At 31.9% G+C, this 22,979-nt stretch overlaps 3 protein-coding genes across 3 annotated transcripts in view; 1 reads left to right on the plus strand and 2 right to left on the minus strand.

Moving 5' to 3' along the window:
- Positions 1 to 13,648, minus strand: part of LOC123661460 (epidermal growth factor receptor substrate 15-like 1) — a 40,714-nt gene extending 27,066 nt beyond the window's left edge. Inside the window, exons 1-4 of the mRNA XM_045596416.1 lie at positions 13,573 to 13,648; positions 13,072 to 13,116; positions 11,764 to 11,898; positions 900 to 998 (exon numbers count right to left, since the gene is read on the minus strand). Of these exons, the coding sequence (XP_045452372.1) occupies positions 900 to 998; positions 11,764 to 11,898; positions 13,072 to 13,116; positions 13,573 to 13,599 (306 nt within the window). The 5' untranslated portion in view covers positions 13,600 to 13,648. The remainder of the gene's footprint in view (positions 1 to 899; positions 999 to 11,763; positions 11,899 to 13,071; positions 13,117 to 13,572) is intronic.
- A 207-nt stretch (positions 13,649 to 13,855) lies between these two features.
- On the minus strand, positions 13,856 to 15,418 carry LOC123661692 (glutathione S-transferase 1-like). The gene is made up of 4 exons (XM_045596641.1): positions 15,279 to 15,418; positions 14,956 to 15,153; positions 14,503 to 14,616; positions 13,856 to 14,188 (listed from the first exon to the last, which is right to left on the minus strand). Exons 1-4 carry the CDS (start codon positions 15,366 to 15,368, stop codon positions 13,997 to 13,999), a joined length of 594 nt encoding a protein of 197 aa, XP_045452597.1. The 5' UTR covers positions 15,369 to 15,418; the 3' UTR covers positions 13,856 to 13,996.
- Positions 15,419 to 19,319: 3,901 nt separating this feature from the next.
- LOC123661470 lies at positions 19,320 to 20,615 on the plus strand. Its single transcript, XM_045596425.1, has one exon. The coding sequence runs from the start codon at positions 19,320 to 19,322 to the stop codon at positions 20,613 to 20,615; it is 1,296 nt and encodes a 431-aa protein (XP_045452381.1).
- Positions 20,616 to 22,979: the final 2,364 nt, after the last annotated feature.

Raw genomic sequence — 22,979 nt, forward strand, 5'->3', positions numbered from 1 at the left:
TTGATATGCATTTCAAGTGACTGAAATAAAAAAATAATTTGCGTTAAACATCTTAATAGTAATGTATATCTTCATAACCATGCGGACGTAATCGCGGGCAACAGTTAATTTATTATAAAACAAAGTTCCCAAAAGTGTATGTGATCGATTCGCTCAAAATTTACTGAACAGATTTTCATGCGGTTTTACCATTGGAGAGAGAGCTCCACCATTGGCAACAGGAAGGTTTACGGACCGGCTAAGCCAATTTTGATGAGAATTTCACTGGAAGTTTGCCGGGAAAACTTTGTGACACACTAATTTCAACGCGGGCGAAGCTGCGGGCACAGCTAGTATTAGTATAATTACACCTACAGTCAGTTTCTACTTAATTTGCAATTTATTAAAATAACCTGTTTTTAATTCGATAATGTCTGTAACGCAAACATTTTCGATTAAATGTTAAATGAACCTTTTAACTAAAATTAAAACAATTAATTTCCTTAGTGTCCGAGTACTTTAACGAAAAACAAAAAACCGTAATTTTTTTAACAAACAACCAATAAATTTTAATTAAAAATAATTATTGTGGTAATTAGTAGGTAAGATTTTTTTTAACTGACAATAAAAATCCTAAATTCCAAAAGATATTATGTACGGCATTTACATATAGCATAACTTTGTATACTCAAAATCATCATCGTCAGAGAGATCTTCACATATTTTCCAATAACAAAATGTTCAGAAATTTAATTATCTCAGTAACTAGTTTCTAGAAAATATGTTTATGCTAAAAAGCGCGTTTATCGAGGAACGCCATAGGCTATATAACATCAAGCTACCACACATAGACGTGTAGCCGCACAGGACCAGAGGATTACGAATAAATTTGTAAATATTGAACGGATGTTAGTACTCACAACTTTCGGCGGTGGAGTTTCTGAATGTATGTTGCTCATATTGATGTCTTTGCCGGCCTGCGCCAGCGCTACCAACTTCAGGGCGACGAACAGACCCGCCTGCAAAGATATTAAAGTTTTTACATACACATAAATAACAAACACACTAGTAATAGTTTTAACAATACGTAGAAGTATCCAAATTTTCTTTAACTTGCACACTTGGACGTCTGTTTCGAAAGTAAGCAATTCAGTTCCTGAGTTTTAAGTGAGAGCCGATCTTTAAATAAGTACGTATTACATTTGGTTTAAGCGCCGACCCTTCTGCTACATGGAGAAAAAGGCAAAGCTATGCCTAGCAGTGGGATTTTACGGGCTTTATCCAAATCAATATAAAAATTACAGCCCGAGCCGGGGAAACTGAACCTATAATCTTAAAGTCCACTTTAATAAGCAGAATCACTGCTGACTATGCCAATGGACTTGGTCAGTAAAAAGTACAAAATCTAAGTGTTCTTGAAATAATAACGATAAAATTCCTATATATATACAATTAGCAGAATATCACAAAACATACAGATATAAAAATATACATTAATAATAATTGTAATATTTTTATGATATTAGACACTACGCAACCAGTCTTACGTTTTCAAAGAGTTAAAACAAATCCAGAACATTAAAACACTGTAAAACACAAATAGTTTCTCCAATTCAGAGATTACACTATCAGCCGGTAACCGAACACGGCACATCCGTAGCGTTACGCGGACCGAGTCAATAGCGTTATCAATCGTTCATTATCACACACACATTCATTTACTCTTCAATATTCAAATTGGAATGATTGAATGGTTTTTAAATATACATAATCCCCAATAAGCTGTCAAAAGTCGGACATTTTTTGACGAATCTCGAATATCGTAACTTATGGCTTAATTTATTCTCATTTATTCCCTAAAAATTGTTTCCCAAAGTTGTGCGTTTGTGATTATAGTTTTTGAAATGTGTAATAATTGTTTTAAAATTGAGAAAAAAATTCGCCAACTTGCAGTGAAGCATCGTGGTTCATTAAGCCCCGACTCATCTCCCACTTGGGAAAGAGGCCAATGTCCAACAGTGCGATGTTACAAACTGAATCAATCAATGTTTTTTTTTAGTTTGATATCACTCATTGATTTAACATTATACTTCTTATATTAAGAACAATAATTGTGTTTGCTCGCAAACGAAAAAAAAAACCGACTTCAATTACATCGACGAGTAATACAACGTATATCGACGAAAAAATAGTCAAGTAACTACGCGTTATCAAAGATTACTCAAAAAGTAGTTATCGGATCTCAATAAAATTTATATGTGACTACATGACAAACATCAGCTTTCGATTAAATTAAAACTTATCAAAATCGGTACACCCAGTAAAAAGTTATTGCGAATTTTCAAGAGTTTCCCTCGATTTCTCTGGGATCCCATCATCAGATCCTGGTTTCCTTATAATGGTACTAAACTAGGGATATCTTCTTTCCAACAAAAAAAGAATTATCAAAATTGGTACATCCAGTATAAAGTTATGCAATATAATACAACGTAGGTCGACGAAAAAAGCGTCAAGTAAAAACGCATTATTAGATATAACTCGAAAAGTAATTGTTAGATCTCAAATAAATTTAAATGGGACCAATTGTCACACACCACCTTTCGATTAAAACAAAATTTGTCGAAATCGGTCTACCCGGTCAAAAGTTCTGATGTAACATACATAAAAAAAAAACAGTCGAATTGAGAACCTCCTCCTTTTTTGGAAGTCGGTTAAAAAGTACTGTCAATCAGTCGGTCAGTCAGTCAGTTCAGCCTATCGCAGTCCACTCTTGGACATATGCCTACCCAAGTTCACGCCAGACATCCCCGTTTTCCGCCAATTAAGCCTCCAAATCCTAAAAGTAACGATCCCAATCAAGCCTAAAAGTAATGATAATGAGTATATTTCAGTTAACTCTTAATGTTAATTTCTCAATCAATAACGAAACTAAAGCAAGAATACACTAGACATCTTTAAATCCAAATTTTAAGAGCTCTCGTTAGCGAGGCTCGAACTACATTCAAATTCAATTGTTGTTTAAAAAGATACCGTGTACATACATAGTCAAAGCGCACTTATTTTCTTTTCAAATACAAAAACTTATTGACTAAAAATTGAATTAAACTTTATTGTTATTGCTAATAACATAAAATATTTCCTCCGTACAGTAAAAAAAATTACTTTTATTTTCGCTTTTTTAATTAATAGTCTAAGATCCGAACTAGACATGATCGTCACACATCTGCTTACAGCTTAATGGATAAAAATTATTTTAATATACTTTAGTAAAGATAAATTGCAAGAGGGTTGGCTCGAAATTTCCTGGACAGCCTATATTATATTGGCCAACAGCCATCTCGGTTCAAACTAGGTATTTAGCAGACAATCCTATGTCATCGTATTTGCAATGAAACAGTCATTTTGGTGTAAGATATATTTATTCAAAATGTGGGTGAAAGTAACTAGTATCAATATATATTAATATACCTGTTTATACCCGTCACCCTGTAATTATGCCAGGAAAATAGACAGCCGAACGTTTGCATTTTCTACAGGCTTCATACTGTCGGTAAGTATTCAATTTATTCTTTAAGCACATAGGTGCTTTTTTAAATAAAAATATTTTTTCAATTTTATAATTAACTACATATATATATATATATATATATACACATATAGTTGATCTCGTAATATAAAATTCACATGGTATTTTGATTTTATTAGATTTAAAAAGATAATCTAAAGATAAGATTTTACTCAATCAACAAAATTATATATTTAAAAATTACGCATAATCTCAAAACATTATCTAAAATTCCTTCAATCACAGTATGTAGCGTTGTGAGAAACTCGTTCTCCCGTTTCCGTATCTTAAGTTAAAAGAAAACTAATTGGTATACATTTCGGACATTTGGGTTTAACGACGTAATAAGACTCAAATTGGGCTAAAATAAGGATAATCGTTTATAATTGTACAGTATACGCTTTGTGTAATTATATCCTGTTTAAATAATTAAATATACTAAAGACCTGGTTTATTTAAAAACAGTCATTTCATCACTGTCCATTCCAGTGGTTCTTTTAATCTTTTTTTGCTTCAACCCATTTATTGAGACCTTGAAACAACTATTAAGTTACCAATGTAGTAAAGATTTGAGTGAATAAGTTAATGTGTGTAAAGAGTAAAAAGACATTTTTGGAAGACAAATAGCAATAGAAACACGATTTTAGCAAACATGAAATTTTTAAAAGAACTACTTTTGCTTAGTAAACTTTTAGAATTCAAATCCACCGAAATCGATCATTGTTACAATTTTTTTTACATATACGTAATGTAAAACAACTTTAAAGCAATATCAAATACATTGAAGTAATCCAAAAAAAAAAGAAGGTATTAAAACTGTATAGTGCTAAGACTAGCATACGCAACCTAACTTTACTAGGCAGTCACAGCACTTTTGAACGGTAGTTTTGAATGATAAATCACCTGTAGCGACATCTATCACACGACATATAAAATAGAGAAAACTGCCGTATCCTACATCGCGCTATCAAAGTTATCAAATTGATTGAGTACATATACAAGAACCTGACAACAACCGTTGGGGCAGTAGCCCACCAGAGACAATACCCGTCTGGTTGAAGGATCCTCCCTTTACGATGTCGGACGAGGAACTTAACATGAAATAGGACAAAGTGAGAAAGAGAAGAATCCCCATACCCAATCGCCTGTATGATAAGCACGATTATAATGTATTATATTAAATAAAAAAAATTAATACAACAGCCTTCAATTTAAAGTTTCAGACAAATAGTTTTAAGTTGATCAAACCAGAACGCGCTGAAAAGAGTTCGAGGACGTTCGGGCAGACATCCAACTCCGCTTAGACAACGAGGATCAGACACATAAATCAGACTGACTGACTATACTCATGAAATAGGACAAATATAATGCCAAATGATTCCATAATGTAGGAGCGCAGACAGGTCCAATGTTAAAATAGGACAAAAAATTTTATATTTGGTTAATGAAGGCGTATCTATAAGTTATTAAGCCTTGTTTAATATTGTATAAATATTACAAGGACATGTAAAGTTTCGCGGTTTTTTCGTTTTCGCCGCACATGTTGCGGTTACTAAATAATCAATTCTTAACCTTATGAAAACATTTATTTCTTCAATACACGAGCTAGTATAAAACAATATCTAGTGCACTTATAGTAAATATAAATACGATCTACGTAAGGTTGCCGGTGTAGGCTGGATGAGGATTGCGGAAGATCGAGATGTCTAGCGCAAACTTGGAGAGGCCTTGGAAGGCTTGTCCAGCAGTGGACTGCAATAGGCTGAACTGACTGCCTGACTGAGTAATAGTAAATTGATACACTCAAAAATTATACATGCCGTATCCTAATTTCCGGTATCCCAAGAGAGCTAGAGAAACATAGGTAGCAATAACAAATAATAATATAATAAAAAAGTAAAATATAAAAAATTAAGTGCAATGCCATTTAAGAAACTTCATAAAACAGGAATGTTTTTTAAGCTATGGGCCACCTAGGTCTTCCTACTTTTTTTTATACCACAGGTGCTCAAACTTTATCATAAAAAATTCGAATACACTATTTTTTATTTTTAAGTGTTTGAAAAAACGAAACAGTTGTGGCTAGAAATATTTTATAATGCGCGATAGCAAGGCCCATTATACACGGCTATTTCCAGACAAAATTAATTCGTTATTATTGAATTTGCAGCCGTAGTACCCAAAAGTTTGAACAAAGGTATCAAATTCTGTACTTAAAAAAATTGTAAACAAATCCTAGACCGTTGCAGATAGATTTTTTATTTTTTTCTGAGTTGGCCCCGTGACATTTAGATTTCAATAAAAAAAAAGCCAATACAATTATTTAATAAGAAAGTAAAGTACTAATTTAGACATAATACATAAATGAGTCACGCCAATTACATGTAATATAATTAATCACATTCATATCTTCCCTAAATTTCGATAAGATTTTCATAGTTTTATCAAAAGTCACCCAAACATACCCAATCTCGTAAGATATCAAAGAACACTAGACTTAACGATATATTACGAGGATAAACTTATTTAACTGAGGTAGGGCACAGCAGGGAATATCCTGCTCAAAATTTGGACGAGACCGACTGGGGTAGTAGTACCTCGACCTTCTAGAGATTAATATCACAGCTAAATAATACTTTCAAGCATGATTTTGATCCTGTGGTGAGTAAGGCGACCAGAGCTCCTGGGGGGATTAGAGTAGTCTATAAGCTACGCGGGGTTCCCAAACTTTTTTTGTCTACTAAGAGAATAAGTTATTTTATAGTGCCCCCTTTGAGCAATCTTTTAATGAATATTAGTTGATGTTCACAAGTTGTAGTCGAGAGTCCTTATAGATTAAATGACAAATCGCCCCTCAAGCCTCTACACAACGCCACTAATTTTTTTTCTAGGTCTCTTACCGCCCTTAGTACTGCAGCGCCCACAAGGGGGCGTTATCGCCCACTTTGGGAAACACTGAGCTACGGTAATCGCTTACCATCAGGTGAGCCGTACGCTTGTTCGACGACCTAGTTGTATAAAAATAAAAAGTATCCGATCTCGCCCGATAAAATGACGCCATATTGCATTTACTATTAGTGATTAGCGACAAAGCGACCCCCTAATGCTCTCGACCCCTCGAAACCCGCATACGAGCAACGAGCACTACACTCATAGCGCCCTCATTAGGAGAGCCCTTGTCTATAATAGCCTTGTAGAAGGTCGATAAGGCCTGTTCCATCAGTTGTGGATAACGCTATTTGACGGATGACAGTATCCGAACAGTAAAAAGTTTCTGATTCATTATTCTTTTTTACCATCGAATCCTACTATATTTATTAGATACTAGCTGACCCGGCGAACTTCGTATCGCCTAACACAAACTTTATCGTATGGTATTAAAGTTCAAATTGACTTTTAAGTATTATCACAAATCTTTTGAATGGGAGTATAGAAAAGTGTTGTTTTTAGACTTTTTCAGGAAATTTAAAATTTTTTTTTAGAAATTTTCTCTCCGTAAGAACCATCCTCGTACTTCAAGGAATATTTTAAAAAAAGAATTAGTGAAATCGGTCCAACCGTTCTCGAGTTTTGCGCTTAGCAACACATTCAGCGACTCATTTTTATATTATAGATATACTATTCGCATATATTAATCTTAAAGTTACAATTGATGAATTGAGGAGAAACAAGTCCTACTGGCCTATTTTACCTCCCGCTGTCAAAGTCTATTTGTACTGTCATCCATCAAATAGCGTAAAACAGGTCCTAACGTTTTATGGTATTTGAGGTGAATAGAGGACAAAAAAAAATATATAACGTAAGCATTAGTTGTACGTGTAGCACCGACATATGAAAATTTATTATTAAATAATTTCGATTAAAAAAAAAGCCTTGTTAGACAAACCCTTAGTCTAGCGGTGTGAGTAACCTCAACGGTTACAGTCGCGGGTTTGATTACCGCTGAGGGTATATTTTTTTTAAATATTTATTTCTGGACTGTATTTGCTTTCAAACACCTATCTCGTAGAACATGCGAAGCCGTCTGTCTCAATTAATCTCAAAAAAACACTGCGTCCTGGGAACAAATTATGGAAAAAAAGGGCTTTGACCCGCACACGCTGACTCTTATAAATATATCTTGATTGATTATTGAAAAATGGATTTGCTACTTTATAAATAATTTTAGTGAAATTAAAATGTTTTTATCAACTCCCACACGCAACTGAAGTTTACTGCTCAGAACGATTATAGTTAAAAATTAAAATTATTAAATGATACAAGTTATAATCAATTAACAACTGGTATGGTATATACCTACATAAAACTTAACCAAAAAAAATATTTAATATCGGCTACCATTGTCCGATATACCTATGTATATTTTGTAGTAACAAAATATATATCTTAAGCTTGTCCATATGACCAGTGCTATACATACATATAAATAAAGACGTAACAGACAGACAAAACCGGTAAAGCCATAAGACAAACATACAATAAGAATCGCAGGCAATTTCACGGGCATTAGCTAGCAAACAACTAGAAGAATGTCTATCGAGTGTAACGGAAATCAATTATCTCTCATATCAAACGGTAAGAGTAAATATTGATCAAGAGCCATTTGAATTTACACTAATAAAATACACATTCATCATCTGTATGCTTAGATCTTTAAAACTACGCAACGGATTTTGATGCGGTTTTCTTTAGTAAATAGAGTGATTCCAGAGAAAGGTTTATATGTATAGTACGTGCATAATATAATAGAGGAACATAGATAGTATTTGCACCCGTGCGAAGCCAGGGCGGGTCGCTAGTACATAATAAAACTTCATTCCACCGACGCGATCGTAAAACATTTACTACACCATACCTCGCACGAAATAATTTCTTTAATGCCGTTTTACAACAGAACGAATATTCAGAGCACTAATTTTATTCAAGTCGATTTTAGAAAAGTAACCAAACATATTACAATAATAATAATAATAATAAAGACGTTTATTCACCAAACATAAAAAAAAACAAAAGATTTCTTAGTCTAATTTACAGAGATTTTATAAAAAAAAAAATGGTGGTGAAAAGGTCGTAGACTCAGCTTATAGCTGCTTTTCTATGAAATCATTATGTTTGCAAGCAAACGAAACAAAAACCGACTTCAATTTACACAGGCACAACGTAGGTAGTAAAAAAAAATGGTCATTAATAATTAAATACGCATTATTAGAGTGAACTCAAAAAGTATCGTCAAATCTCGAACAAATTTAAATAGGGCCTCACGACTAGCACCAGTTTTCGATAAGAAAAAAAAAAAATTACCAAGATCACTACACTTTACTGGGTGTAGTGTAGTTATGGGGTAGCACACGTATACAGTTGAATTAAAAACCTACTCCTTTTTTCAAAGTCGGTTAAAAGTAACCAAAAACGCCATCGAAATAGAATAACAATGGGATCTAAAAGGAGAGATTGATCAAAACGTACTACTAAATATAGTGTATGCATTCAAGCTTAGGATGTACTCGTAATTCTTCTACTGGCGCAGTGATGACGAGATTTTTATATAATGATAATACTTTAATGAAATTTAAAAGATAGATAAATATAGAATCCGAGTAATCGAAGTTAGTTTACAACGAATAAAATTTTACTGTCGCTTATTTAACGTTCAAAGAAGATTTGAAGCCAATGTCATTGCCAAACTATCTATGAGATTTATATATCAAAGATAAGCAACAATCGGCATAATTTTATTTATATATTCGTAAATTATTGTAGATGCCACATCTGTCATTTAGAGTATCGATGTTAAATAAAAAAATGATTGAAGAATTAATTGTGTTTTTTTATATAACAAATGTGGCAAACAAGCGTTAGGTCTGCATGATAGTAACAGACAACCATAGTCTATTTAGGGGATACTGATGACTATGAAAATTGTAATAATATATTTATATGATACTTATAATAGTTGTCTTACTATTACAAATGTGAGTTTGTGAGGATGGATGTGTATGTATGCTTGTTACACATTCACGCAAAAACTACTGGACCGATTTTAATGAAACTTGGTACTAGTGATGCAACAGATCTCTGTTTCTGTTTCCGCAAGTGCGGAAGTTCCGCACGGTTTGCAACATTCGTTTCTGCTTCTGTTTCCGCAACTTTTATAACGGAGATGTAAACGGAAGTTTACGACGGTGTAGAGTTGAAATTTTCGCATGCGCGGCGCGAGGCGATTCCCTTTAAATGAAGATCTCTTGTGTGGTAGAAATTAAATTCACACAAATACAGTAATCTTTTGCCATTAGTGCGCCAATATTTGTCGGTACCCTTCAGCAGCGTCGCTAGTGAACAATTATTTAGTGGAGCTGGTCTTATATACGAAGAACATCGAAACAGATGGTTAGGTGCAAAAGCGGCCAAATTACTTTTCATAAAATATAACTTACCACTACTAAATTTTGAATATTAAAATAATTTTAAGTTGCAATATTTTTTGTATTGTAGATTTCTAATATGTCTATTTCTTATCTAGGCTTGATGTGTATTTAGTACTTAATAAAGAAGTATATTTTTAAATTTATCACATTTTTTTCATATTATTTACACTTTCGTTTCTGCATCCGTTTCCGTTTCCGTTTCTGCTAAAATTTACTTTTAACATCTGTTTCCGTTTCTGGTTCCGTTAAGACACTTCCGTTGCATCACTACTTGGTACGTAGATAACTGGAGATGTAAAATAACACATAGGCGAACCTCCCGATCCCGACATTCCTACACGATTAGAAATTACGCAGGTGAAGCCGCGTGACGCAGCTAGTAAGATATAAAATGACGAATGACTTTGTATGTATGTTTTTGACATTTAGATCAAATACGACTGCAAATAGATAATACAAACAGAAAACCATCATGTTGAAAAGATTACATTATTTAAGAGTTGAAAAACAGTTCTGATAAGATAGCAACATGCTTAATGTACATTTCAGTACACCTAATACAATCATTTTATTAATATGATGTCTGGGTTGTCTGAAATAAATGGCTAATTAGCCATAAATCCGCCCATAGTACTTAACTGTACGTAATGTTTTTGTGGTGTACAATAAAGTATAAAATAAATAAATAAAGTAAATAATCTGTTTCCAAATTATTTTAATAACTAACTGCACCACGCAGATTTACCCGCGCAATTTCCGATCTGTTAGGAATAATGTTATTCTAGAGCTATCTACGTATCAAAAAATTTTCCTCATTTAACCGACTATTCCTTAGATTTCTATAATAGATTCTACAGATTTTCATTTGAACTTCATTATCAAAAGACCCATAATTCATGGCAGTTCATTGACTACAAGATAGTAAAGGTCACTTACACTAACATTCTAAACAGTTTTTGCTCACAACACCTATTTACTGACATTTAAAGAAAACCTAAGCCTTTTATGGCTAGAATAACAAGTGAAAATTAATTCAAGACTTATAAACAAGATCAATGACCACTATCATATATGATTACTAGCTGACCCTACAAACGCTGGTTTGCCATATATGTTATTAACCCCCTAAACCCCCCCCCCCCCCCCTTATAACTTAGGGGTATGAAAAATAGATGTTGGCCGCTTCTCAGCCCTACCCGATATGAACACAAAATTTCATAAGAATCGGTCCAGCCGTTTCGGAGGAGTATTGTAACTAACATTGCGACATGACAATTTTATATATATGATAAAAAAAAATTGACAGTAACTGAAATATATTTATCCATTTGCTATTAAAATTTAAAAATCTTACTGTATTTTTAGCACCGTCACAGAGAAAAAAATATCATGGGAATATCGGTGAACCCATTCATGTCATCTAGTACTAAACTATAACCACAATGTCTTACACTAAATAAAGTATTACATAATCAAATATAGTAGAATACACATTATTAGGAATAACTCAAAAAGTACTTGTCAGATCTCACTCAAATTAAATTGGCATTACATATCAAGCATCAGCTTTTGAATTAAAAAAAAAAAGTATCATAAATATCTGTACACCCAGTAAAAAATTATAACACAGATAAAAAAAAATTTGAATTCAGAACTTCTTTCTTGAAGTTGATTAAAATTATAACTTTATATAGAAATTGATTCATTCAGCCTTAACACCCCAGTGCTGGGTGTAGGAGAAGGGTCAGAACATAAACTACATATACGAAACTATTTTAGAGTTTTGTCACTTACTTTGTCCAAGTACCCCTTCCCCGTGGGGTCAGAGAGATCCCATATTTTGCTGAGCACCACATCACTGAGACGGGATTTTTTGAGGAATCTGGCCGCGTCAAGAGCTTGTATCGCTCCTGTGCCATTTGGGTCCACCTGCAATTGTCGTTTTGACGATATTAATTTTAGGTAAATTAGTTACGTTTTAATTTAAAAAAAAAATGTTCTCTAAAAAAACTTTTGGCTATTTTAGGAGTGCTAATCTAAATAATATGATGTCTTTAGATTAAGACCCGTTGAATAAAAAAAAATTTAACCTAACCTATCTAAGCTCAAAATTTTAGCGTTTATCGGCATAATTTTGTAACAAAATTAATTCAACGGGTCTTAATCTAAAGATAGCCAATAATATTATAAAGTTGATAATCATAAATTGCATGACTTATAAAAAAAGATGGGCAAAAAATGGGGGACATGTATTTAATAATGCATAAATATTTTCTTAGTAAAAAAATTACCTAAAATACTTCAAACATAATAAAATTAGAATTAAACATAAATGCTAATTGGTATGTTATAATTAAAAATAAAATATTACATGGCATCTGATTAATTATGCCAGAGTATACAATGCACACATAATAATTACACATGTATGCCATATAATAATAATGACTAAATTGTATTTATGACGTACATAATAATTAATATAAATACCCTTATTACTAATTATAATTTAGCAAATAATTTCTAACAACTTCTACCTTGACTAGTTTCGTATGTTTTTAATAATTAGCATTAGTTACTAGATTAATTCTCATTGAGTATTGAGAAGGGAAAAGTACTTATAAGATCCAATCCACTCATTTTGTTTTTTTTTTTTTTTATTTAATTTCACTCATGTAAGATACAAGTGATGCAATTTTTTTTAATATATCTATAGTATAGTTTTATACTAATAAGAAATTAAATCAATCATCAGAGGAAAAAAAAGAATCAAGGATTATAACCATTTAAATATAAATTAGCCTACATTTTTAACATATTATTTTTTGAGGTAATGATTGTATAATCTGTTTAATTACAGACTTTCGACACACTTATAAAAAAATAGTGTTTTAGTTACTTGACAGAAAACTTCTAGTGATTGTAAGACTCTTACAAGGAAACTTATTGATTTTATAATCAAATGACTGTTTTCAGAATAAACTTACCGTCGCCGCTTTTTGTTTACGAATCGTTACGTTTATTGCAACACATACAACTGCGATAGCTATTCTAAATCAAATAAAGTACATAAGAATAAAATCATTGTTGCATATCACTTACTTGATGATAATACGCTTCGTATATAGAACTGTGGGTCCCTGCCACCTGCAACGGTTCAATCCACATTTTGAAAAGATTTCACAAAGTCAAATTAACACAATTAATTGTTTTACACGAATTATTTTAATCGTTATATGGGTGTGACATGTCTACACAGTTTGTGACATTTAATGTTCGCGCAAAAACTACGGGAATTTTTACGCAGTAAAAAGGGAATAAAATGAAATAAAATTAAAAAATACACCACTGATAATCACTACACTATTCATTGAAAAAATAAATCAAACTCGTTATTAAGAAAACCCATAAAAACTACAAGTTTTAACGGCAATGTAATCCGACTAGAGTTCGTAACACTTCGACGTCGAATATTACAATGTTCCGACGCCTTCGGTATAAATTGGACCGCACTATATAATAAGTCATTTAGTAAACTTTTTCTGAATTTGCGATTTTCTTTAATCAGCACTACACAAATAATTTAATTTGCGTTAATTCTACCTGAGTAGGAGAAGGCAAGGCAGCCATTTTTTACATCTCCTCGTCGACCAATCAATAGAGGCCATAGACAACTGAGATTTTGACATATACCATCATCGCGTTGTACCTACTGAAATAAGCTTTGCTAGCTAGTGAGTACTACTATAATAGAATCGATTTTCTTCTCGTGGTGGCAAATATTAATATATTTATATCCACCTCCTTCGGTATATTTAAATTTGTATACAAAAAATCTCAGTTCATATCCAAACATACTCTCAAGAACAGGAAATTAAAAGAACCCTTTTGAGTAATACATTTTTAATAATTTTTTAAAGCACATGTCCGTTTTAAGAACATTTCCTGATAATAAATCTGATATATAATAAAATTAATAATGTTAAACTTTACTGATTCATATCAAAGTCTTTCACATATATTAATATTACGCGTGTATAGCTTTAAACGCATTAATATAACTATTCAATCTTAGTAAACCTCGTTTATTAATGACATAAAAATTTAAATGTTGAAAGTTTTCAATCCACTTCTGTACTCTTTCATGTCGTTGAGTTAATGGAACCAGTTGAAGAACGGATGTCACGACGGCCACTGTGCAAATATCGCATAAGAGAACCTACGAAATATTTGCATATAATATAATTAAATGTATAATAATAACATAGTTTTTTATATATAAAGAGTAACTGTGCTTTTTTTCGCTGGCACTTCTCTTCAGAATCTACATTCCGTGTCAGTGGTAACTTAACTTTAAGTATAATATATTCATTCAAACAAATATAATTTCAATTTATAAAATTCAAAACTAATTTTGTATTACTACTACTTGAATAAAATAACTTTCGATTTTGATTTTAAGGAGTAAAATAAATTTTGTCTCCTATGATTTACACTGTATGCAAAATATTTTTATAAGCACTTATACTAAACCTTATTTCCTGTTAACCAATCATCTTTCAACTGATATTCTAAAAAGTCCAAGGCGGAATACCATTCCTCTATTGTCGTCTCGCTTACAGGCCATTGTCCAGCAAAATATTTGGTCTAAAATACAATATTTATATACTTAAACACGGTAAATTTCATAAATACTTAAAAATAATTTAGTAATAATATTAGCGCGAACATTTAATAAAATTTCATTGCGTAACAGAATAATTTCAAACTGCAGTTACGATTGCGTATGAAAAACGAAATATTTCTACGAAAATTTATATACTTTAGCGTGGTGGATTAAGCTCTGATCTTTCTCCTACATGGGGAAAGAGGCCTATGCCCAGTAGTGGGATATTAGAGGCTGAAGCGTTATATACTTTAAATATTATAATCAATACACTTAAAATAACATCACATAAAATTTAAGCCAGTTGACATGTAACTTACCAATATATAACTGTCAATGCGAAATAATGTACCGGAGTTAAAAAACAGCATTTGGTTTACTTTTGCTCTCATTATGGGATTTTCAGGGTACAGGTTTTGTTCCTTTGCTATCTGGCACAGGTATAGAGCAATGGCATGGCTATCTAATATCTTTGTATCACCTACTTGCAACGCTGGCACTTTTTGTAGAGGATTTATCTTAAACAAAATAAAACGAGACAGTGATATAATACGTACAATATTTTAAGACACGTTCTTTAACTGCCATGTAAAATAAAATATTTTGAATTAAAATCTATATATTTATAATCACACGTAAATACCTTTCGATAAAATTCCCTCCTATTTTCATTTTTAAATAAGTCGATTTCGTGAAATTTAATATCGATATTTAAAGCAGAAGCCGTCATCATAACAAACCTTACTGGTGGAGAAACTTCGTCTCCATATAAAATTGGCTTCTCATTGTTTGTTAACCTATACGAAACGATTTCACAAAGTAAAATAAACCATAGAATTTTATTTTTTAGCAACAATAACGAACGATTTGAACTTGTTTATTATTAAAATCAGGAAAAACTTAGCTTAGCGCGATTTAATATAATAAAAACTTTTTAATCTTAAAATAATGTACAAGAAATGAACGACCTCGATCGCAGACCATATCAAGCATTAGCTGTTTTTTATATTGAGATACAGCGTTGAATCACTTAATAAAACTTTGATTTAAAAAAAAAGACGCTTTGAAAACAGGTACTTACTTGACACTACTAGACTTACGAAATTGCATCAGATTGCCAACATTTGTGTTAAATTTTCTAAGAATTCGCATTTTGTTTTAATGAAAAAATAAAAAATAAACGTAAAAACCTCTTCACCAAAGAAACAACTAACTGACTGCGTCGTGGTCGTCGAATGATATTTAAATACATTAAAATTCAATCGACATATCGGAATCTGTAATCAACAAAGAATACTATATATAGATCAACATGACAATTTTTACTTTTTCTCCGCAATTTGAAATAAGTTGTAGAAATGCAACTTGAATACCATTACCTACATGAAAATATTAATCAATCGTAAAATTATTTCGTATATAAATATAGAATCTTTTAAACTTGAGGTTATTTTTAATATTAATAAATTATACAGACCTGAGAAGTAGCAAGTAATCGAAATTTGTTACGTATTGAGTTTTCCGATTATTTTGTATCGTTCCAGGTATATACCTATTAATATTTTAGAAAAAGTCTTTACATTAATTTTTTTTACCAAGGAATCACATATACTTGTACTACTTGTTTCAAATCGTCACCAAATAGATTTTCAAAACAAATTTAACAGCATTTCATTATAAAAATTATTATAGATCTAGATGTATTTTATTAGCATACAAGGAATATGAGTAATACGTCCTTATAATATTTTTAACAATATATCAAATTCTAAACTATATATACTCCTATGTCTGTTTCTATACTGGATTTTTTTTCATATTAAAGTATATAAAATTATAAAGATTTTCTATAATATGATAACTTACTTATATAACGAAGATATAATTATTAATAAGATCAATGATACCAAATATACACCAAAAACTTTAGAAATTTGAATTACATTTCTAACAGAATTTACATATGAGCAGTTAATACTATAGTTATATACTTGGAAAAAGTGTTGTACCCTCCCATCAGATTATAACAATGGTCATAGACAAAGACATTTTGACAAATCGCGTATACTTCAAAGATTGATACTTGAAGAGATTATACATGAAATTACTTAAATACCGTTGTAATTTCTTATTTCAGGTAAATCTGTCAACACTGTAAGAAAAATAGTCGAGGAGGGTGAGACAAATAATGGTACTTTTTCTACACCTGGGAACATCGAAAAGGTCGCCCAAAGTCTTGATGACGTCTATTTATGTGCGATTATACAAAAAGTCCTTGTCTTTTATATTGTGAAAAAGCAGGTAAATATCATTTTGTGTGCACTACTAACATTTTCATTAATTAACCAGATTAGGTACAATAAATATATTAAATACTTTTTTTAGGTACAATAAATTTCTAAGTGTAGGCACACTTAGAAATTTATTGTCTGTAGTTAAAGATGATTTGTGTTTTGATGGAAACCGTGAGCATCTGAGGAAAATATTGCACTCTCTGGGTTTCTCGTATAAGAAATGTAAAACAGACCGATCAGCTTTAATGGAAAAACCGAGTATAGCAGCAAAACGGGAGCAATATCTTAAAATTATCATGGAAAACAGAAACTTGCCCCCAGAGCTACAAAAAGAAGTAATTTACGTGGACGAAAGTTATGTACACTCATCATACAAACTAAAAAAATGTTGGCAATCAGTTGACATTAAGGGTGTGAAACATAATATAACAAAAGGCAAAAGATATATAATTGTACATGCTGGAAGTGAGAAAAGATTTGTTCCGAATGCCTTATTAATTTTCAGTAGCAGAAACAAAAATGAAGACTACCACTCCGAAATGAATAAAACTAACTTTACGAAGTGGGTCATTGAAAAATTAATTCCAAATTTAACCGAGCCTTCTATCATTGTAATAGATAATGCTCATTACCATTCGGTGGTAGTGAACAAGGCACCAACCAGCGCTACTAATGTTGCTGAGATAAAGTTATGGTTACTGCAATATAACATACAGTTTCATGATTCTCTTCGCAAGCCTGAGTTATTAATGCTTGTAAAACGGCATAAGCTATGAACCCATATATGAAATAGACCAAATTTTAGAAGATCACGGTCACACTGTGGTAAGGCTCCCGCCGTATCACTGTGATCTAAACCCTATTTAACTAATATGGGGAATCGCAAAACATAAAATTGCCTCGTTCAATGTCGGATCCATTGACATAAAGGTAAGAAACTTAATTCATAGTTCATATTTTTCATATTAATATTGCTATGAGCCCTAATTAAATATTATTATTTCTTAATAGTTGGCAGCTGAACAAGCATTCCAAAGCATTACTGCTGATAACTGGGAGAATTCTTGCCAGCATTTGATGAAGATCGAAAGAGAATATTGTGAGAGAGGTGAAACATTATATGAGAAAATTGAAAGATTAGTCATCAATCTCAGAGATGATAGTAGCAGCGACTCATCAGAAACAGAATACGATTTCGAAGTTTCCAGAAGCTCTAGCCAAGACTTCAGCCTTTCTGGAGTAGAATATTTAGACGAAAGTGTTTTAAACTCTGATTGAAATTATGTACTGAAATACAAAAATTCATTAAAAACTTAAATAAATTGTGTTGTTGGATTTTTCATTTAATTATGTATATTGTAATACACACATACCTCACACCTGTTTCGCAAGAGGATAGGTAGAGACAACAGATCTTCACAATAATGAATAATGTATCTGATTTTGGCATTAAGGCTTTTAATTTTAGTTTTCTTTTGATATTCATAATTATAATTTTATATACATTATGTTTGATGTGATAATGAAATTAAAAAAAAATAACAACAAATGATAAAAATTAATAATCCCAAGTAACTATTAGGTACTACATCCGAATATCTAATGGTAAAAATTACAACTATCAAACAGTATCGAGACGAAGTATTTCGGGTTGCCAACTGTAAGATAGAGGCGACCTCATTTATTCCACACTCTTTTTTGCCAAACTGTACATATAGATGGAGCTAAGAAGTCTTACTTCAGTCGTGTGTCTAAAGGACACTCGTTTTTGTTTTTTTTTTTTTTTTTTGTTACAGAGAGATGAAAATTATCTTCTAAAATTACGAATTGATTTACTCCAAAAGAAATGAAATATTCATACTATGCCACGTTTTTATTTCTGCACACCTTTGATTTTGTACTATAAATTATGAATATAGTTAGGTTTTAGCCGTTTTAGGTAACCTTGAAAACATTTCGTTAAACGATTATCTAAAATCGATATTTCTGCGCTGGTCGTAAAAATCGTTTACATCTCTATGGTTTACATCTCGTTGAGGAATTCACCTGTCATGACTATCGGTGTCAACTATTTGGAATTCTAAATAATTCATTAATTTGTTTTGAAGAGGAGGGATGTGACATCGTAATTGGAAGAGCAAGGTGCAAGTTCAGTAATTAATTATGTAGATTAACAAAGCTATTGTTCAAAGATCGTGAAACTTAAAAAGTGTTCGCTTATTCTCACGGACCACGAAGAAAGTTCTTCGTACTTAATGTGAAAGGTATTTGTTGATAACACCGTGTTATACCATGTATGTTCGTGTTGTACATTAACAATATTACGTTGCAAAAGTTCTCACAAGTATTACCGACTGTTAATCTCAGTGAAACTAAAATTGTTTACACGAATGTCGGGTCTAAAAGCAAGTGACACCATGCCGAAGATAGGGCATGTGACGGATTTACGGGAGCAGTGGCTAGTCCGCACCGACGGGGCTCTGGCACATCACCTCCAGGACAGAGAAATTTCCTCGCATCTGTGCGAAAATAGGTACCGTAATCAACAAATCAGAGAGGATTTCCCTGTTGCACTTAATGAACAGAGGGATATAGAGCATGAGGTGCGGCTCCGCGAGCTTGCACGACGTCGACAGGCGGAGATAGACCAGGAAATAGCGCGGGAAATGGCAGAGATAAACCTTCGTAAACAACACCGTTCATTAAACTATGACCCACATCCACCAAACCCCCAACCATGCTCATCTAAAGCGCCTGCGCCTCCACCGCCGGACATTGACCCGGAGGAATTAGGTCTGTCGCCAACAGAAATTGAGGAAATGCGACGACGACTTGAACAGGAAGAGAGAGATGCAAAGCTAGCTAGACAACTCAGCCAGCAAAGTCAAGGTGAAGATGCATTGCTCTCTGACATGAAATGTGCAGTTGAGGCCCAGGACGGAGAGCTAGCCAGATTGCTGCAGGAACGAGAATATAAGAAACTTCAGAGGGCAAAAGAAAAGGCTAGGCAGAAGGCACTCTTGAAAAAGCAGCAACGATTAGCTCAGCAGCAGTTACTTTCTTCTGAACCTCCTCGAACAACTCTATGTGACGCTTATAGTAATCCAAGAGATCTGATAAGAGACAACGGGTTAAGGCTCTGCAAGTCTGTTGACTCGGACCTTAATTATGTGGAACCATTTGAAAAAGAACACATACAATCTAAGGAGAGTGCACTGCTATCCAAAGAAATATCAAAGCAATATTACAACCAAGAAGCTGGTACTTCGAGCCAAAACTTAAACATATTTCATAAGCATTCAAAGTCTTTTGACTCCGAGCAACCCAGCAGCTCTAATTCTAATAAAACTTCACTTCAACACAGACATCCTCCACCTCCACCGGCGTCCGGGAAGAAGCCCAGGTTTCCCGTCCCCACTAGCATAAGGCCAGCTTCTCACTACCCAACAGACAACGTACTGTCAGGTACAGACCACCACAACTCATCAATGCCTCACAGCCTCAGTGAAAACAACAGCATGTACAGCTCTACGTACTCTCCAGATACTCCTCAACAATGCTATGAAAGACCTGATCCGTCAAAAAGATTATCAGTCATATCGGATATAACAGCAGAAGACTTAGCAAGGAAGAAGATCAAACAATCTGATATGCAGAAAAAAAGGCGTGGATGCAAGATTCAGTAATTCATTAGTTAGTGGGACATAAAACAGTTAATTACTCTTTTAGTAATGTTACAGTTATCTAAGAAAAGTTTATTCAAATAGAAGGCGATTTTAATAAGTCATTCGAAATTCATTTTTAGAATTTGACAATAAAATATAAATTTCATTACATTATCTCTATTTACTTTTTATAGGTTTAAAAATTTCAATTTGAATTGTTAGCTACACTGACAGTGAAAGTTAAGTTGTTCTCTTTAATTGTTTATTTCATAGAGTTTTCTCTAACACTAAATAATTAAAATTTTATAATTAAATTTTTTAATTAATCAGCTTTATATTATTAGGTATAGTAGAGCTGGTTAATAATATCTTTAATATCATAATTAATTATAAGAATTTATTTATTTTTTATTTACTCTGTAGCAGTACCTGCAGAAAAGGAACCAATGAGCCATTTTTTTTTAAATAATTATCTAAGGCAATAGTATCTTATTTTTATTTTTAAGTAATAATTCTTTGGTGACAAGGAAAAAGAAGATAAGTCAAAAAGTTGGAAAAATGAGATTTTGCACCTATTCATTCAAAATATTAATATGTGATAGAATAAATTAAAATTTTCTAACAAATCTCATGAGCTGCTGCTTATTATTTGCCTGTTTTAAAAGTTTAAATGTATGTACTTATCTCCTTTTCCCTTAACACTACAGATTTTTTAATTTAACATTCCAAATATGTGATTTTCTCGTTTAAACATCACTGATCTCCACAATATGCTGATTAAAGCGCAAACTGGGTGCTCTCTTTTCACTCGTATTTTACTAATAGCATACAATTTTATACTTTTATATTAATCGATAATAAGAAATTTTTTGTGTTGTATTTTTAAAAAAGTAGATTATCTAATCATCTTGTCTGCCTAATTGTTTGAATCTTAAGAAATCTCATTAGGAATCTCTGGTATTTTTGTTTACACACTTACATGATTATTTTTTCTTTATTTTATTACAAGTCAAGTATATTATATTATAATATAGATCTAATGGGAAAAAATGTATTGATTAAATTTTATTTTCATTTGTGTTTATTGTACTTAATTTTTTATTATGTTCTCTCTAAAGACTGATTAAAATTTTACATTGGTTGGCAGAAGATAAACCAATTAAGTCTTTACTGTGGAGTTTACAGTATACCTATTTAACTTTTTTGACTATTTTTTAAATAATTATATTTTTAAATTTCGGGTGCTTTTTTTATTTTTCAACAAGAATGTTGAAGTTATTCCATTTAGTTACGCTGTCTCGAATTTATTACAAAAGAATAGGTAAACTTAGAAAATAGGTTTATATTAATCTATTGTAGAAATATACGTAAAATAAATGTTTTATAAAAATATTTACGAAATGTTAAATATCAGAACAAAGAGAATGTTTAAATGACATTTTTTTATATAAACTGCAAATATCTAGACAAACAAGTTTTGTATACACATATGGCTAAACCATATGTATTAAAATAGGTTGAAGATGAATCATAAAGATGCTGCATTTTACTGCAAGATTCCGATGGACGTACGTCACTTCGAAGACTGGATTAAGAATTTTAAAAAAAGTTTTCAATAATAAAGAAGGTAGCTGGTAAGACATATAAAGTAATGTGACATTATAACAATATTTGAAATAAATATACGGAAAATAAATACATATATAAAATAGTGACATTATAGATATGATTGTAAAACGTTTATTTTACAGATAAGTAATTATTAATCTAAGTAATTATTAGCTTTAACCGCAATGTATGGCCTTTATCGTGCCTTAAGGGAACCGAACCAAACTCGAACGATGTTTAAATTAATTTTTATGAATAAAATGATTATTACGAATATTTGCTTTATTTATTAACCGACCTCAAAATAAGAGTTCTCAATTATTATACTGTTTATTTTATTTATTTATTTATTCTTAATGTACAACGAAATACAGACATAAAGAAAGATACACAAAGACAAGTTGTACAAAGGCAATCTTATCGCTAAAGAGCGATTTCTTCCAGACTACCTTAGGGCACAGGACACGATACACTAGCAGCGATTAGAAGTGTGCAGTGTGTATTAAGGAGGAAAAAAATCAATTATAAATAACTTTAAACAAATTTTTTACATATTTAATAATAATACGAGGCATTATGATATGATTTATATAAACAAAAAATACTTATATTTAAACAAATAAATATTTTAGATTATAATATACACATATAATGTAAACTACAAATCACGACAGCTATGACTTAATGAGCGATAAATAATGCTTTTTAAGATGTTGCTTAAAGCAAGCTTGCTTTGAAAAACAGTTCAAGAAGACAACAGTTCAGAACAAAGCTGTT

This window comes from Melitaea cinxia, chromosome 17 (genome assembly GCF_905220565.1).
Source record: "Melitaea cinxia chromosome 17, ilMelCinx1.1, whole genome shotgun sequence".
Taxonomy (NCBI): Eukaryota; Metazoa; Arthropoda; class Insecta; order Lepidoptera; family Nymphalidae; genus Melitaea; species Melitaea cinxia.

Bases quoted from the DNA above. Each gene is read 5' to 3' on its own strand.
- LOC123661692 (XM_045596641.1), bottom strand. From the start codon at position 15,368: ATGATGACGGCTTCTGCTTTAAATATCGATATTAAATTTCACGAAATC. The intron at 14,617-14,955 runs GTAAGTTACATG...ATTGTATTTTAG, and splicing joins GCATTGACAGTTATATATTG to ACCAAATATTTTGCTGGACA. The intron at 14,189-14,502 runs GTTTAGTATAAG...AATATTTCGTAG, and splicing joins ATTGGTTAACAGGAAATAAG to GTTCTCTTATGCGATATTTG.
- LOC123661470 (XM_045596425.1), top strand. From the start codon at position 19,320: ATGTCGGGTCTAAAAGCAAGTGACACCATGCCGAAGATAGGGCATGTG.